The sequence below is a fragment of the Elephas maximus genome, chromosome 21 (genome assembly GCF_024166365.1).
Source record: "Elephas maximus indicus isolate mEleMax1 chromosome 21, mEleMax1 primary haplotype, whole genome shotgun sequence".
Classification (NCBI taxonomy): Eukaryota; Metazoa; Chordata; class Mammalia; order Proboscidea; family Elephantidae; genus Elephas; species Elephas maximus.
The window spans coordinates 82,008,178-82,027,439 of record NC_064839.1 but is presented as its reverse complement, the minus strand read 5'-3'; the positions used below and the strand labels follow the sequence as shown (position 1 = coordinate 82,027,439).

The 19,262-nt window shown below is 37.9% G+C and overlaps 1 protein-coding gene across 1 annotated transcript in view; it reads right to left on the bottom strand.

Annotated features, from left to right (window-relative positions):
* TRAPPC11 (trafficking protein particle complex subunit 11) overlaps nt 1-19,262 on the bottom strand; it is a 62,846-nt gene that overhangs the window by 41,800 nt on the left and 1,784 nt on the right. The window contains exons 2-8 of the mRNA XM_049863739.1: nt 18,467-18,691; nt 17,137-17,306; nt 16,248-16,318; nt 15,079-15,193; nt 4,959-5,058; nt 4,274-4,347; nt 2,146-2,242 (exon numbers count right to left, since the gene is read on the bottom strand). Of these exons, the coding sequence (XP_049719696.1) occupies nt 2,146-2,242; nt 4,274-4,347; nt 4,959-5,058; nt 15,079-15,193; nt 16,248-16,318; nt 17,137-17,306; nt 18,467-18,670 (831 nt within the window). The 5' untranslated portion in view covers nt 18,671-18,691. The remainder of the gene's footprint in view (nt 1-2,145; nt 2,243-4,273; nt 4,348-4,958; nt 5,059-15,078; nt 15,194-16,247; nt 16,319-17,136; nt 17,307-18,466; nt 18,692-19,262) is intronic.

The window sequence follows — 19,262 nt, the reverse complement described above, 5'->3', positions numbered from 1 at the left end:
GAAAAGGAAATCAGTGCTAAAAGGCATATTCATTTAAAAACGTGCAAAATTTAAGAATAACTTAGAAAAAAAAAAGACTATAGAATTTCCTTCTCTGAAATTCTTTATAACAGAACTGATTCTCCCCACCAGAATGGTTATGTTAAAGCCAAAGCTTATGGTCCTTCTGAAAAGTGAAATAAAGCCATTTACTATTTGTACTGAATTTATTCTACACCTTAAAAAAGCTTTTTCAAAAACGTAGGATAGAAATAAAAAAAGAATTATACGTAATGAAGAACATGAAGATGTGCTAAAATATCTCCAATTATATTCTCCAACTGAGAAATGACAAATTAAGCCTCAATTTTACAACTGCCAAAGAGTTAAAGATTTTCTGCAGCACAGTGAGAGCACAGTAATAAGACAGTGAACTAGGAAGGGCGAAGAACTGACGCCTTTGAATTGTGGCACTGGCGAAGAATACTGGATGTACCACGGACGGCCAGAAGAACAAATCTGTCTCGAAGAAGTACAATTAGAGTGCTCTTTAGAAGAGAGGATGGTGAGACTTTGTCTAACGTACTCTGGACATGTTATCAGGAGAGACCATTCCCTAGACAAGGACATCACGCTTGGTAAGGTAGAGGGTCAGCGAAAAAAGAGGAAGACTCTCAGTGAGATGAATCGACACAGTGGCTGCAACACTGGGCTCGAGCATAACAACAATTGTGAGGATGGCGCAGGACTGGCAGTGTTTCATTCTGTTACACATAGAGTTGCTATGAGTAGGAACTGACTCGAAGGCACTTAACAACAACAACCTCTGTATCAAACAAGGATTACAGAAATCTTCAAAAACTTTTTGTCTGGGATGCTGTTTCAACAGTAATGATCTATATATATTTGAGGTAAAAGGAAAAACAAAAGGCACGAAGCCTAATTTACTTCTATATGCTTATTAAAATTTTTTATCTCATTTTATTTTTTAGGTACAAAGAGATATATACCATGAAAAGTAAGTTTCTTAACCACCCCCGCTCTTCACCCATCCAATTTTCCTTCCTAGAGGCAACCAGTTTCCGGTATATCTTTTCTGACACATTCTACACAAAGACAAGAATGTGTGTGTCGTTTATATATAAACTATTATTTTTTATGCAAATATCTCACTAAATATGCTGCTTTACACCTTATTTTTTTCACCCAACAATGTATCTTGGATGTCACGCCATATCAATATCAAAGCTCCTTCATTCTTAATAACTACGCAGTACTCCCGTGTGGAGTTATCATTTATAACTTATTATTATAAAGTCACTCACTCCTGGGATGTTCCTAATCTTTTGCTAGTACAAGACACAATAAATATCCTCATATATGTGATTCGCAAGTGCTAGCATTTATGTCAGATAAATTTCCTGAAATGGAATTGACAGGTCAAGGCAACAAGCATTGTATATTTGTATAGTCACTGCAAAATTATTCACCACTCACAGCCACAATGAATTAAGGGTCTGTCTGCCCACATGTCACCACCCGGTGCCAGACACCTTTAAGAGATGAGTGTAGGAAGATCACAGGCAAACCGAACCACCCGCACTTGCCTTCGGCAGCACCTACATCTACCATGTGTTGATGATGCTGTTGTTGTATGCCCTTGAATCGATTCTGACTCCTAGCGATCCCACATGACAGAAGAGAAATGTCCCACAGGGTTTTCTTGGCTGTAATCTTTACAGAAGCAGTCTTAAAATAAAACTCTCAAACAGAAGATATAAACGTTTCCTCTAAGGTGAACAGATAAGCCTCCTTTTTTACGGCTGTTTCGTTACAAGGCAGGCTTGCGTAGTTCTAACAATGGTACGTTTGCAAATTCCGTTTTCTACTCACTCTCTCCTGATCCCACTTAAAAATAAACTAAAGGAGTTTTCTAAAAGAAAAAATGTTCTAAGAAAGAACCCTGGGACCAATAAACTGAAATTCCAGCCAATACAATTAGGCTGCTAAGAGCCAAGGCCCTTCTTCAGAGACAGAAGATAAAAGGGAGAGCATAATTGATCAAATACCAACTTTTCAGAGGAAGTAATTGATTTTAATTTTGAAATATTAAAAACAATTTCATATTGAATACAACCCCCCCGGACTTAGAAGTAAAACTCTTACCTTGTAGTTTATAAATCCTGCCATAGTCTTAATTTCCAGAATATTAGTTTCATGGGCTCTCAATTCATGTACAAGATTATAGGCAGTTCTGTAATTCCTGATGTAAACATGGGAAGGTGGTTAATGATGATATTAACTAACCTGAAGAAAAGATTCCTAAGGACAAACTTATTAAAAATAATAGAGACAATATTACTCAGCCCTTCCTAGTACTAAACAGCTCAACAATACATATCCATCTCCGATTTCCTGAAAAAGATGAACTGATTAATAACACGCCTGAGGAGGAATCAATGACTCTAAGTGCAGAACCACCACACGTGCACTGTTCTCTCTATCGTTAACACCTGGCAGTAACTGACAGAAAACAAATTGAAAAAAAAAGTAAACTGGACAACTGTCCAGAATTACAATGAAAAATTCAGTCTCCTAAGAAAAGTTATTTTCTTAAGTACCATTACGTGCTTCTCTAGTAACTTTTCTAGAGAAAATGTATTAGAATACAATGAAGCTGATATGAAGACAGGGCCCAGGTCAACAACTTTCTAATCCCAAGTATCTCTACAAGTCAAGTGGTTATCACCAATCTCAGGTACGGGCTGACGAGGAAGGAAAAATGTTCTTGGGGCGACCAGCACTGAGAGAGAGGGGCCCCAACAACAGCAGCAATGGCTACCTCACCAGCCGCTTTGCTGACTACCCTCAAGATGGAAGGTAACAGCAAAACCTCAGAACAGGCTTCACCACAGATAAATGTTTGCTCTTAACTTCCCCAAGTAAATTTTTTTCTTTTCAGAATTATTTTTGAGCAGAACTGGTATTGAAGGTTTCTAACTATTAAAAGCAAAAAACCAGGGCCATTGCTATCAAGTCAATTCCCACTCATAGTGACCCTACAGGACAGAGCAGAACTGCCCACATGGTTTCCAAGGCTGTAAATCCTTACGGAAGCAGACTGCCACAACTTTCTCCCACAGAGCAGCTAGTGGGTTCAAACCACCGACCTTTCGGTTAGCAGCTGAGTACTTTAACCATTGTGCAACCAAGGGATACTAACAGGCATTATAAACTAAAAAATACATATCAAAGTAAAAATAAAATTACAATTGAATTGAATAAATGCACTATAAACTTTTAAAAATACATAATCTGATTTAGATAATGCTTAATACATATTATACTTTGGAAATCAGTCTCTTAACAAAAGGATTATGCTGAATATACAAACAAAAAGGACAAAAGGACAGAAAATATTTTAATACTGTATTTCCTCAGATCATGAAATTTTAATTAAATTAGCCAAACTAGAAAGCCTTATATGACAAACTAGAAAGACACTATGAAATTTACTTTGTTGTTGTTGCTGCTATTAGGTGTCGTCGAGTCGGTTCCGACTCGTAGCAACCCTGTGCACGAGAGAATGAAACACTGCCCAGTCCTGAGCCATCCTTAAAATCGTCGTTATGCTTGAGCTCATTGTTGCAGCCACTGTGTCAATCCACCTCATTGAGGGTCTTCCTATTTTCCGCTGACCCTGATGTCCTTCTCCAGGGACTGATCCCTCTGACAATATGTCCAAAGTATGTAAGACGCAGTCTCACCATCCTTGCTTCTAAGGAACATTCTGGTTGTACTTCTTCCAAGACAGATTTGTTCGTTCTTTTGGCAGTCCATGGTGTATTCAATATTCTTCACCAACACAATTCAAAGGTGTCAATTCTTCTTCGGTCTTCCTTATTCATTGTCCAGCTCTCACATGCATATGATGCGGCTGAAAGTACCATGGCTTGGGTCAGGCGCACCTTAGTTCTCAAGGTGCCATCTTTGCTCTTCAACACTTTAAAGAGGTCCTTTGCAATTTGAAATTTACTTTAGATTATAAAAAAGAATTTTAAAAAATCCCCAAATATTATACTCTATTCATCTCTGGCCAAAACTAAAGAAAATCTTAAATACCTGAATCTAATCAACATTTTTTTTTTTAATCAACATAAAAAAAAAAATTTTTTTTAATCAACATAAGCATATAAAAATTAAAGTTTTGTTGAGATTCAGAAGTTGCCATTAATGTTGTTATTGTTAACATAAATAAAATAAAATTTTAATTTGACAACCGTTAGAAACTTACTTCAAAGCATTTTGTGTATCCTGTTTTAACTCACTGAAGAAAGCTATTTTGAACTGATGTCTAACAAATAAAAGCTGAAAAAAAAAGAAGAAACTATTATACATATTTCCCTTAAAAATATGGAAATTATGATAATGTTTATGAAGAGGAGACATAAAAGTATGAAAAAAATATTCAAAAGAAAAGTAAAAGAATTGTTCTAGCCACCAATGATACAGTTAAGGCTATAAAAATCTATCTTTAAGAACTTTAAAGGCAAAAATTAAGGGATACTTTTAACAAACGTTAAAACAAAAGTTTAAAAACTTATCTCTATTTTTAACAAGAGTTAAAAATACAGAGATAAACTAGTTTTTAAAAGCTCAAAAAATACTTTAAAAGTATTGAAGCCATTCAAAAACATCAAAGCGTTAAAGACATTCAGTAACCTCCTCAAATATAGTCAATGATGAATAATCTCCTCTAAAATGCTTATAACCAAAAAACCAAACCTAGTGCTGCCGAGTCGGTTCCGACTCATAGCGACCCTATAGGACAGAGTAGAACTGCCCCATAGAGTTTCCAAGGAGCGCCTGGTGGATTCGAATGGCCGACCCTCTGGTTAGCAGCTGTAGCATTTAACCACTATGCCACCAGGGCTTCCAGAATCCTTATATCATTTCCTTATTTAGGAAAAAACATATACCTGGTGTGTTGTTTTATTCAAAAATTCCTTATGGGATTTCACTCTTCTGATCTCAGTGTAGTAGTAAGTCTGTGCATGTTCATAAAAGGCATTTTCTAATCTGTAAAAAAAACAAAAAGCCAGTATTTGAATACTAAAGTTATTTTAAGCCAAACAGTTTCCAAGAATCACATCTGTGAGGCCTGGAAGTAAAATCCTGACAGAAAATATCTGTTTTACCTCATGACTAAGATAAAAAGTGAAGCAAAATATAAACTGAATTCCTAGGTAAGATGTCTAAAAATAAGAACCCCAAAGCCATTTAAAACTGCTTACAATCTGAGGTATAGCTGACAAAAATAACTCTTTCTAATCAATGTAATCTATCCCACAAATAAAAAACCACCTGATTTTACCAATTGATGCAGAAAAGGCACTGACAAACTCCAATGCCCACTCACGGTAAAAACCATCCACAAAACAGGAACAGAAGTGAAATTCCCTGACATAATAAAGAGCATTTACACAAAGCCAACACCTAACATCATCCTAAATGGAGAGAATCTGAAAGCACTCCCCTTAAGAACAGGAATCAGACAAGGATGTCCTTTATCACCACTCTTATTTGACGTTGTGCTGGAGGTCCTAGCAGGAGCAATAAGGCAAGAATAAGAAATAAAGGGCATCTAAATAGGTAACGAAGAAGTATCCATATTCGCAGATGATATGATCTTATACACAGAAAACCCCAAAGAATTCACAAGAAAAATACTGGAACTAATAGAAGACTTCAGCAAAGTAACAGGATACAAGACAAACATGAAAAAATCAGTTTGATTCCTCTACACCAACAAAGAGAACTTCAAAGAGGAAATCACCTAATCAATACCATTTATCATAGCCCCCAAGAAAACAAAGTACTTACGAATAAACCTAACCAGAGATGTAAAATACCTATACAAAGAAAACTACAAGGCACTACGGCAAGAAACCAAAAGAGACCTACATAAGTGGAAAAACATACCATGCTCATGGATAGGAAGATCCAACATTGTGAAATGTCAATTCTACCCAAAGTGATCTACAGATACAACGAAATCCCGATCCAAATTCCAATGGCATTTTTTAATGAGATGGAGAAAAAAATCACCAACTTCATATGGAAAGGGAAGAGGCCCCAGATAAGTAAAGCATTACTGAGGAGGAAAAAAAGTTGAAGGCCTCACACTAGCTGATTTGAGAACCTACTATACCGCCACCATAGACAAAACAGCCTGGTACCCATGCAACAACAGATACAGAGACCTACGGAACAGAATTGAGAACTCAGACATAAATTCATTCACTTATGGCAGCTGGGAAACCCTGGTGTTGTAGTGGTTAAGTGTTTGGCCACTAACCAAAAGGTTGGCAGTTCAAACCCACTGGGTGCTCCTTGGAAACCCTATGGGGCAGTTCCACTCTATCCTATAGGATTGCTATGAGTCAGAATTGACTCAACAGCAACTTTTTTTTTTTTTTTTTTTTTTTATGAGCAGTTGATATTTGATAAAGGCCCAAAGTCTATTAAATGGGGAAAAGACAGTTTTTTAAACAAATGGTGCTGGTATAACTGGATGTCCATCTGCAAAAAAATGAAACAAGACCCATACCTCACACCATGTAAAAAAAAAACCAATTCAAAATGGATCAAAGATCTAAACATAAAATCTAAAACTATAAAGATCATGGAAATAAAAATAGGGACACTAGGAGCCCTATTATATGGCATAAATAGTATACAAACCATAACTAACAATGCACAAACACCACAAGAGAAACTAGGTAACTGGGAGCTCCTAAAAATCAAACACTTATGTTCACCAAAAGAGTAAAAAGAGAACCTACAGGCTGGGAAAAAAATTTTGGCTATGACATATCTGATAAGGGTCTAATCTCTAAAATTTACAAGATACTGCAACATTTAAAGGACAAATAACACAAAAAGATGAATAGCCCAATTAAAAAAGGGGCAAAAGATAGGAACAGACACTTCACCAAAGAAGACACTCAGGTGGTTAACAGATACATGAGAAATTCTCACAATCATTAGCCATTAGAGAAATGCAAATCAAAACTACAATAAGATACCACCCCATCCCATCAAGGCTGACACTAATCCAAAAAACAAAAAATAAATTTTGGAGAGGTTGTGGAGAGACCAGAACGCTTATGCATTGCTGGTGGGGATGTAAAGTGGTACAATCACTTTGGAAAATGATTTGGCGCTACTTTAAAAAACTAGAAATAGAGGTAGTATATGATCTAGCAAACACACTCCTTGAGATATATCTTAGAGAATTAAGAGCCGTCACACAAATATATATAAATGCACACCCACGTTCACTGCAGCACTGTTCACAACAGCAAAAAGATGGAAATAGCCTAGGTGCCCATCAACAGACAAATGGATAAACAAACTATGGTACATACACCCGATGGAAGACTACGCATCGATAAAGAACAATGATGAATCTGCAAAATATCTCACAATATGGATGAACCTGGAGGGCATTATGTTGAGTGAAACTAGTCGCAAAAGGATAAATACTGTATGAGACCACTATTAAAAGACCTCAAGAAAGGTTTAAACACATAAGCATGCATTCTTCGACGGTTACAAGGGTGTGGAGGGAGGGAGAGAGGAATTCACTCACTAAAGAGCAGACAAGAATTACTGCAGGTAAACGGAAGGACAACACACAGTACAGTGGAAGTCAGCACAACCGAAACCAAAGCAAAAGCTAAGAAGTCTCCTGAATACAACCAAATACTTTAAGGGACAGAGTAGCTCGGGCTAGGGCCTGGGGACAATAGTTTTGGGAAACATCTAGGTCCACTGGCGTAACAAAGTTTATTAAGAAAATTGTTTTGCGTCCCACCTCAGTATGTGGCATCTGAGGTCTTAAAAGCTTGCGAGTGGCCATCTAAGGTGCATCAATTACTCCCCATGTACTTGGAACAAAGCAGAATGAAGAATACCAAAGACACAAGGAAAATATTAGCCCAAGAGACAAAAGGTCCACATAAAGCAGAGACTCCATAAGCCTGAGACCAGAAAAACTAGATGGTGCCCAGCTACCACCAATGACAGCCCTGGCAGGGAACACAATAGAGAGTCCTGGACAGAGCAGGAGAAAAATGTGGAGCAGAACTCAAATTTGTGTAAAAAGACCAGACTTAACAGTCTGACAGAGATGAGGAACCCCTGAAATTGTGGCCCCTGGATGCTCTGCTAACCCAGAACTAAAACCATTCCCGAAGCCCATTCTTCAGACAAAGATTAGACTGGACTATAAAACAAAAAATACTCGTGAGGAGTGTACTTCTTAGTTCAATCACACACACAAGAACGAATGGGTGACTCCTGCCTGGAGGCAGGATGAGAAGGCAGGAAGGGACAGGAACTGGTTGAATGGACGCAAGAAACCCAGGGTAGAAAGGGGGAGTGTGCTGTCACGTTGTAGGGACTGCAAATAGTGTCGCCTAACAATGTGTGTATAAATTTTTGTATGAGAGACTGACTTGAGCTGTAAACTTTCACCTAAAGCAAAATTAAAACACACACACACACTTTTTTTTAGGTGTCTCTAAGATTATTTCCAGAAACTGTGGTGGCGTAGTGGTTAAGTGCTATGGCTGCTAACTAAGAGGTCGGCAGTTCAAATGCACCAGGCGGTCCTTGGAAACTCTATGGAGCAGTTCTACTCTGTCCTCTAGGGTCGCTATGAGTTGGAATCGACTCGACGGCAGTGGATTTGGTTTTTTTTGTAAGATTATTTCCACCTCTACAATTTTATAAAAGGTCTCAAAAAATAGATATCCAATACTCAAATAGGTTTTACTATTTTTATATTTTAATATTTAGGGTTTAAAGGATAAGAAAACTAATGGGAAAAGGACCAAAAATGAGAACAGGCAAATGAGATAAAAATAACAATTACATGATATAAATCCTGCTTCATTCCGTAACTTTGAGTTTACACAAGAACAAAGAAAATCTGACCGGTGATGGATAAACAACTCAGAGGTTCTTTTGCGAAAATTAGTACAAATTAGGAGAATCTGCCTGGGGTAGGGCAGAAAGCTGAAATCAGTCAGATAAAGGCTGAACTTCAAAGTTCTTTTCTCCACAAAATAAATCAGAACTTTTGAAAGGTTTAAATATATGCAAAGAAAAAAAAAGAATAAGTAAAATTTTTCAGAATTACATGTATTTTAAATCTCATCTTCTAGGTTAACATTTTTTATTTTCAAAGCTACAGGTTTTAAAAAATTTTTAAATATGAAAACCGCTAAAATTAAATTCTAGCCTTCAACAATATATTTTAAAGAATGTATTAACATAATCTGCCCTTTAAAGACTTTCATTTTTTAATTCATACACTTCTATACTATTTGATGGGGGTTTTAAAGAAAAAATACATAATCAATTTCAAAACTGTAAATAAATGACTGATAGTGAAAAGACTAATTATTTTAGCAGCTATTCTGAAATTATGCCTTAAAGGTAATATCAAACAATCAAACCAGGTGAGCTTTTTTGGGGAAGCTGACCTTGAATTTTCTTTGTTCCATTATAGGGAATCCAACTAATTCAGTCTTCCCATGCAGTGATTTAAACTAGCTGAATTTTAAATGTCCCTGCTTTTTCACTGTATTCTCCCCACCTCCCAAATAATCACTAATTCCTTCCCACTAATCTAACCCCTCACAGCTTATTTACCATTCTTCCTCTTCCTTAAAGCCTTCCCAGGCCACATCTATCTGCTTGCGCTCTGAAATCCTACAGGACTTACAAACTGTAACACAGGATTTACACTTGTGAGTAGGGGTATTTAACATGGATGTTTTCAGTCTCATCAATTAAGGTCGTTCCTCCATGAAGGCAGGAACCTGATCTGTTTGTTGTGAACCAGGCAAGACACACACACACACACACTCTCTCTCACACAAATACACACAGAGGTATACACCAAATCAAACTTACTGCTGTTGAGTTGATTCTGACTCATAGCAACCCTGTAAGACAGAGCAAACTGCCCCATAGGATTTCCAAGAAGAGGCTGGTGGATTAAACTAAACTGCCCACCTTTTTGGTTAGCAGCTGTAGCTTTTACCCACTGTGCTATCAGGGCTCCACACAGGTATGTATATAATAAATTCATTATCTGACCCATCCCAAAATAAACTTTACCTTATTCTATAATACAGATTAAAAATTTGACTATAGGGATCAGGGGACATCTAAGTCAATTGGCATAATAAAATCTATTAAGAAAACATTCTGCATCCCACTTTGAAGAGTGGCGTCTGGGGTCTTAAACGCTAGCAAGCAGTCATCTAAGATGCATCAATTGGTCTCAACCCACCTGGATCAAAAGAAAATAAAGAACACCAAGGACACAAGGCAATCGCAAGCCCAAAGGACAGAAAGGGCCACATGAATCAGCGACTACATCATCCGGAGACCAGAAGAACTAGATGGTGCCCAGCTATAACCGAGGACCGCCCTGACAGGGAACACAACAGAGAATCCCTGAAGGAGCAGGAGAGCAGTGGGATGCAGACCCAAATTATCATAAGACCAGATTTAATGGTCTGACTGAGACTGGAAGGACCACGGTGGTCACGGCCCCCAGACCTTCTGTTGCCCCGGGACAGGAACCATTCCCGAAGCCAACTCTTCAGACATGGATTGGACTGGACAATGGGTTGGAGAGGGATGCTGGTGAGGAGTGAGCTTCTTGGATCAGGTGGACACTTGAGACTATGCTGGCATCTCCTGCCTGGAGGGGAGATGAGAGGGTGGAGGGGGTTAGAAGCTGGCAAAAAGGACACAAAAAGAGAGAGTGGAGGGAGAGAGCAGGCTGTCTCATTAGGGGGAGAGTAACTGGGAGCGTATAGCAAGGTGTGTACAGGTTTTTGTGTGAGACTGACTCGATATGTAAACTTTCACTTAAAAAAAAAAAGAAAAAAAAATTTTTTTTTTTTTAAGAGCACAATAAAAATTATTAAAAAAAAAAAAGAGAGACAGAAAGGGACACATGGAGACAGAGAGAAGAACATATGAAGATGGAGACAGAGATTGGAGTGATGCAGCCACAAGCCAAGGAACATCTGGGGCCACCAGAAGCTGGAAAAGGCAAGGAAAGATTCTTCCCTAGAGCTTTCAGCAGAAGAATGGCCCTGCTGCCATCTTGATTTTCGTCTTAGTGTCCAGAATAGTGAGAGAAAAAATTTCTGTTGTTTTAAGCCAAAAAAAATTGACTATAAGCAGCTCTCTACTTATTTAGCATGGTATTCACTCTTCGCAAAATTCATAAAGATTATCTAAAGTCCATTTCCTGCTACCAGTGCACTAGCACATCAATTAGACACACTTACTATTAGATTGTACAAACGTGTATCTTAGCAGCTGAACTTTGAAAAGCTCTGACTAACTCTAGGAAACAGAGCTACCAGTGTTCTGATGGAGAACATTCAAGCTTCCATACCATAAAAAACCCAAACCCATTGCTGTTGATTACAACTCATAGTGACCCTATAGATGTAGATTTAAGTCTTAAGAGGCTCTCTTGGATCTTAGGAACTATGTAAGAGGCAAAAATGGTCACACAACTTTGGTGGGCAAAGGAAGGAACTACTGTGTACTTAAAAGGAATTACTGTTAGAACTAGATGGTGCCCGGCTACCACCAGTGATCACCCTGATGTAACACAACAGAGTCCCTGATGCAGCAGGAGAAAAGTGGGGTGCAGAACTCAAATTCTAGGAAGAAGACCAGACTTTATGGTCTGAGTCTAAAGGAACCCCAGAAGACACAGCCCCTGGACTCTCGTTAACCCAGAACTAAAACCATTCCCAAAGCCAACTGTTCAGACAAAGACAAGACTGGACTATACAACATAAAATAATACTCAGGATGAGTGTACTTTGTAGTTCAAGTAGATACACGAGACCAAACATGCAGCTTCTGTCCAGGGGTGGGATGAGAGAGCAGAAAGGAATAGAAGCTGGTGGAACAGACATGGGAAACCTGGGGTGGAAACGGGGAATGTGCTGTCGCATTATAGGGATTGCAATTAGGGTCATATAAAAATATGTGTATAAATTTTTATATGAGAAATTAACTTGAACTATAAACTTTCACCTAAAATACAATTTAAAAAAAAAAAAGGAAATTATTGTTGAAGGTAGAGTCTGGGACAAAGACAAAAAATAAAGTAAGAACAGCAAAAGCAAGAGTAGCAAATAAATCCTGCTACTTATACCCTTTTTCTTTTTTTCCCCTAAATAGGGCTTAAGTAAAGGTGATTGCCCCACCAATCAAATACACTTACAGCAGCCCAATATTTACTTGTTGGAAAGGCAAACAAATCAGAGACCCACAATTTAACTGCACGGATCTGTACACTGGTATATGTTTGTTGGTTTACATTTTTAACAAGTAAGTTCAGACGTACTGAAACTCCTTGTTTGAGTTTTAAACTAGTTAAGAAAGTATTTCCAAGTTTTTCCACAGTGCTGCTGCTGATCACAACGACAGCAAACATGCATACAGATCACACATTTAAATTGGTTTCAGAAAAAAAAATCACAACGATGAAATGTTCCCAATTATTTTCAAAACGTTCTGTCCATAGTACAACTTTGCTTTGAAAAGCAGTTGCTTTCTTATTCATTATTAAAACGTCACCTGTTTTGAAGGGCAAAGTGCTGCAACTGCTAGTTAGCATGCCGTCAGCCTGCTGTCAAAAACAGAAAAGGTCTGAAAATTTGGAACGCATCTTTTGTAAAATGCTTACCCGTTAAGTCTGACAACTCATTTAAATATTTTGCCTTAAGATGATCAATGAGCCTCTGCAGTAGAAAAATCTTCACAGTCACTCCCTGATGTATTACAAATGCTTTCTATACATCCTATCACTTCAACATTAAAAAACTAGCCGAACACCGACACCTGTAGCGCATATACTTAATACGTCCAAATGCTCGGAAAGCGCTGACAGACATCATCAGGAACTCTGCTGCTTCCCTTTCAGATCAGAGAGCTAACAGGCAGGGAGCTCTCCCGACAGCAACTCTACTCTCTCAATTAAGACAAACAGAGATACTAAGAAAGGCTCTAAGAATGTCTTTCTCGTCTCCAATGGACTGTTACAGGCAGGTCATCTCCACATTCTGGAGGCCACAGGTCCAGAGCACTTGCTCTTGACATTAGTCATTTTGACACTGTATTCTTTATTTAAATGTCTCAGTATCCCCAGTAAGACTGTATGGGCTTACGGAAAGAAACCATGTCTTCTATTTCTCTTGGGTCCATGACAGTACTAAATCTGAAAGCTGAAGAGGGCAGGACCACTAATGGTTAAGGGTGGCTTTCTCTACCTGGGCACTGCTGACAGTTTGGACCAGGTAATCCTTTGATGTGAGGTGCTGTCCTGCACGCTGCAGATCCCTGGCCTCCACCTACTAGATGCCAGAACAGCAACCCCCTCAGTAGTGGCATTCACAGATGTTCCCTGGAGGACAAAAATCCCTCCCAGTTGAGAATCATTTGGTCAATGCATAGCATAGAGGGCACTCACTAGCTTCATCAAGAAAGCTTCATGTAAACTAAGCCTTAAAAGACGAGGAAGAAAAGAGCTCAGAAAAGGGGAGCTAGACGGTAAAAGCTAGCATGAAAGCAAGACAAAAATGACAAGAAAGAGCATAACGACATGCTAGAGTGCAAAGTACGAGGATGAACTGTAAAAAGCTTGGGGAGGTAGTCAGTGGCCAACTGCATTCCGTGAAAAGCAGCACAGCCTCAGTGTGCTCCTAGTTAACTATGTACTGCCCTGTATCCGCCACACTCCCTACTGGTCATACATAGACTCACGTTTACAAAACAAAACTGATTATCCTTCTCCTCTGCATTCTGGGCGATCAGCTGAACTTTATCCTCGCACCACTCACTTGGTTTTCAGCAGTGTCAATTCTACTATTTACTGCTTCCCAAGTGGAGTTTCACTTTGCTAATTGCATTTAAGTTTTCTTCCAGTCCACCTTTTCATCTGACCCTGTTGCCTTTTCATGCTCTCTCCTTTGAATTTACGCTTCTCTTTCTAGGAAGGCATGTCATTTATATGCCAGTGACCACGTCAGATAACTTCCCGTAGTGGATCATTTTCAGAGCTTTGCTTCTGAGAAAGAGGTAAGAACAAATGCAAGAGAAGCAATAATCAAAGATAAACTGAAGTGTCCTTAAGTTTAAGGAGCAGAACTTATGCAAAATTAAAGGGCAAATCATTTTACAGTAAAAAATCAATGAGAATACTCATATCTAAATATGCCCTGCCAAAAAAATTTAATATAAATTGTAAAATTCAAGCATTCACACAGAAAAATATTAGATTAACAGAACACTACAAAGTTGGGCTAATTGGCTTAAAACTTCTCTACAACACTCAATGTTAGAAAACAAAGGATAATGGTCACATAATTTCTAAGATAATCTTGTGTTGCCAGGGAATTGTTCCTTGATACGTGAAGGTTTTATAACAATACTTAAGATTTGGTGAGGCTCAGACTCTTCTTAGAAAATTATTTAAATATACACATCAACATAACAAGAATGAAGCAAAAGAGGCCAGAAATGGAGATGCCGTCATATAAAAAAACGAATGTATCATAAAAGGGTATATAATTGAAAGGTATAATGGAATAACATTTGACCATTGAAAAAAATTAAAGTTGACCTGGATACACAAATGGAAAGCTGTCAGTGAGGTAATGTTAAGTAGCAGATCCGAATGTAATACATGATCACATTTATTCCTGTATGATTATACATACATACATGTATTCTAAAGATACGTATTTGTTCATATATTAAAAAAAACTATTTTGGAAGCAAATTTTAGAAACTGTTGATAGTGGTCACATCAAGAAATTAGAGAGTACTCAAGAGCTGATGAAGGAGACTTACTTTTCACTTTACTTTCTTTAAACCATTTGAGAGTTTTTTTTCTATGAACATTAAATAAGTGGGTCTAAGCCACCCATTTCTCAATGCCTAACGAATCACCTAAACAAAAATTTTAAGACTTTTAATTACCTTATAATATAGCCCACCAGGTGGTCAGTGTGAGGCAGTACAAACAAAGACTTTCCTGATAGTTCACAAGCGTTACATAAAGCTGCAGCCCTTTCTGAAGCAATGACATCTTCTCCTGTTGATAAGCCCCATAAAGATAAACAGGAAAATAAAATAATTAATGTGTTTTTCTAAATGAGTATCTCCTCAAATACAAACAATGTAATTAAGAATAAAAACCCAAACCACTTTTCACCATGCCAACAAGCCTCCTAGGTAAGCCCTTGGAGGAGAGGGGTCAAGTAGAAACATCCCGTAGTTCTAGAAGCATGTTCTATGAGCTTTATTCTGTGAGTCCATGAGAGGTCTGTGGGGCTCTGCAAGTTACCTGGTACATGACTGCTAGAAATACACTTTGGAACTTTCTACTGAACCAGGATCGTCAGGCCAAGTAACACCAGAAGACATGCCTCAGAACTATTTTAAAAAAACCATAACTTAAAAATGGAAGCAATAATTCATAAAAGGGGTTTCTAAAACCATTTAGGATGCTACAAGTTTCCACATAGAAATGAAAAATATTTTGAACTATGAAAGTCTGGGAAGGTAAAAGAAATAGACATTTGAGGCTAAGACATTTGGCTCCCAGAGAAAATTTATAAATCCCACAGCACTTTTCGGAGCCCTGGTGGCACAGTGATTAAGAGCTCGGGTGCTAACCAAAAGGTCAGCAGTTTAAACCGACCAGCCTCTCCTTGGAAATCATATGGGGAGTTCTAGTCTGTCCTACAGGGTGGCTATGAGTCGGAATCAACTCGAAGGCAATGGGTTTGGTTTTTTGGTTACAGCGTTTTTCAACTCATTAAGAAAAAATTACTATGTAAGGAGTATAATTTTAAATAGGTCTGAGATAAGTAAATAACATTCTTTTTTAAAGATCAAGTGACTATTTTATCAACTGACACATGTCCCCACGGGGAGGTAAACAGAATTGTGGGAGAAGGCCTTAAGATGCATATTTTCCGCCATTCTGAAATTTTTTACAAAAAGCATCTATTACCAGTACTTTTAAAAGTTGATACACCATCAGCCCATAACTGAATGTATATAAGATTTAAACATTAAAAATTATACCTCGGGGAAATAAGAATCAGAGGCATAAGGCAATTAATTAATTAACCTTTTAATACCTGGGGGTAAAGGGGTTTTCTTCTGAATCAAAACCACAGCAACTTTTGTGTTTCTCCCTTGTAAACTCTGCCTGCAATGGAAAAATAATAACAAAATTAAATTTTTTTTTTTTTTTAACAACAACAACAAAAAAGTATTCAAGCAGCACTTTCCATAATATCCAAAAGGTGGGAACAGCCAAAATGCCCATCAACACATGAACAGATAGACAAACAGACACAAAATGGACTATTACTCAGCCATAAAGAGAAATGAAGTCCTGATGCCCTATCGCAACAGAGATGAACCTTGAAAACATGGTACTGAGCGAAGTAAGTCAGTAGCAAAAGGACAAATACTGTATGCTCGCACTTACATGAAATAAGAAAATATATAGACACCAAAATTAGTTACCAGGATAGGAGGGAACGAATTCTTGCTCGAAGGACATTGGGTTTATGCTAATGTTGGTGGAATAACTGGGAAAAGGATGGTTGTACAACTAGAAGAATGTAATCTATGTCACTGACATACATGTAGAAATTGTTGAGTTGGCATATGGTTTGCTGTGTATATTTTCACCACAATTAAAAAAAAGGCATTCGAGAAGTTTATACAACTAAATAGTAAACTACTAAATCTCAAAAAAATGTAATAAATATGAACAAAAAAAAGCATTTGGAAATTCAGACCAATTTTCTTCTAAATTTCTTCACATACCCTAGCTTTACACACAGTAAATACTTATGCTACCTACCTATTAGGAATTGAACAGGTTTTACTGGAGGTGAGCAACCTCCAAAGTGACTGCTACGGTCTGAAAAGAACTTAGCTGCCTCAGGTAAACGTTAGTAAATACCAGATACGTGCAACTCCCACAGTCAGCCTGATACACGGAAACGATCATACCTGACTATTTCCACTCTGGTAGCACACTCGGACTGCTTTTCTTTCCACTGAGGCTCATCCCAGTCCAGTTCATAGAATACAACCACAAGGGCCGGCACCAAATTCAGGTGTTTATTCATCCAGCCAGTCTTCAAAATTCCTTTCGGAATGTACCATTCATAGGAAGTCCTCTGCAAATGTTGGCAAAAGTTGAAGAGAGTTGTTCGATACGAACAGCAGCAGAAACTACCTATTATTGGGAGTCAGGTAGCATTTTACATGCATTTATCTCACTAAATACACATGTAACCCATTTTTAAGATGAAGAAATTCAGGCTTTGGGAGATTAAGAACTAGCAAGTGATGGAGGCAGAATCCTCAGCCTAGAGCCCATTTAAAGACTGATCAAAGCCGAAGAGTTTCTAACGACCTCACCTCTCAATACTGTGAAGTATCCATCCCTTTTCTAGGTAAACTACATTACTCATCCTTTCAGTTTCTATTTTCATAAAAGCTGTTCATATAAAATATTATTCAAAATCAATATGCCTTCATTTGTTTCAAAGACATTTTGTTATAATACTATTTCATCTTTCCTGGGGACGAAGTACAAAAATGAAGGGCAGTTCTTAAATACAGAAGCACACCAGCGGTCACCTGGTGTCAGCACTGAGTATCAGGTGGCAGGAAGAGGATGTAGGAGATGAGCATCCCGGCATCTACGGTCAAATTACTGCCAAATCGCCTGCACTGACTCAGGCTGCTCAACTCAGGTAAGGGAGGACAAGGACAGTAAGGAAGCTGGACACAAAATAACTTGGGGGCTCAGGGAAGAACAGAGTAGGGAACTGAAAAGCAATCAAAACTGGAGAATTAAGGGAGGAGTAAAAGGGGTTAGTTGTGCTGGGTCATTGGCCTTCCTTGACACAAACGACACATTAAAAAATGTGCAAGGGCCAGGAGTGCATTACTTGCATAACTTCAGACATAGCGCAGTTTCTAGGGCTGGGTATATGAAACTGGGTCTCCAGAGTGTGGTTCTCAAATGCATGAACAAAAGAATCTGCTGGGGACCAAATGGAAAAAGGCAGAAAATGCAGGCTGACAGGGTAGAAAGTTTTATCAAGTGTTCCACTGGGATTTAAAAAAATGACTTACTACACATACACGTGGGTGTGTGGCATACATTAAAATGTCTAAGGTTTTCTCTATGCACCACTGTAAGCTCAGATGGTTTTAGCACAGACAATAAGAAAAAGAAAGATGTGCATATACATATATTTATGTACATACATACACACACACGGACACACACACACACGTTCACAGATGCACGTAATCATATCATTACCTTTGGTCTACATTTGGGATATTCATGGTCACCTGGGAGCACCTTGAAAGAAATTGGTACCCGATCAGCTCTCCGATTGGCACAGAAAGCATCCCACACAGCTCGATGAACAGCATTGTAAACTACGTCCAGGCCCGTAAGGGTAACGAAAGCCATAGGTCGACAACATAATTCCACAGGGAAGTCCCACTGTGTGGGGCTCATGTTCAACGCTTCACAAAAAATCTGAAATACAAATGTACACACATTCACAACTAATTTTTAAAAAGCCCACATATATATAAACCTCCACCATTTAAAAGATGTTACGAAAAAAAGGTTTTAAGTGTCTTCAAATCGTCAAGGAAATACAAAAGAAAGAACGTGAAGACTTTAATAGAACCTATTAAAATTTAATTAACCATTTACATTAAATTTAGAAAATTCACATTAAAAAATTGCAGTCAACTCAGTATCTTCAGTAACACCTCAAAATGCTCATACAACTTCGGGTTAGCAGACCAAGAAAGCAGGAAGGTGATCAAATTCAAATAGGTTCTATGTGATATAGTTACAGACTAAAAGAAAAATTACTGGCTACTTATTTGAAAGAATCCAACTTCTTCTAATTTCTATAATCGCTAACATCTAGTTTTTGAATTCCTAAAATATTACTCATACAATATTAAAATAAAACAATATGCTGATTATCTAATAGCTGTATTTTCTCATTTCTCCACAATTAGTATAAATTTTACCATTTAAAAGAAATCGTATAAGGGAAAAGCTAATGAAGAAAGCAAACTTCTAGAAAGAC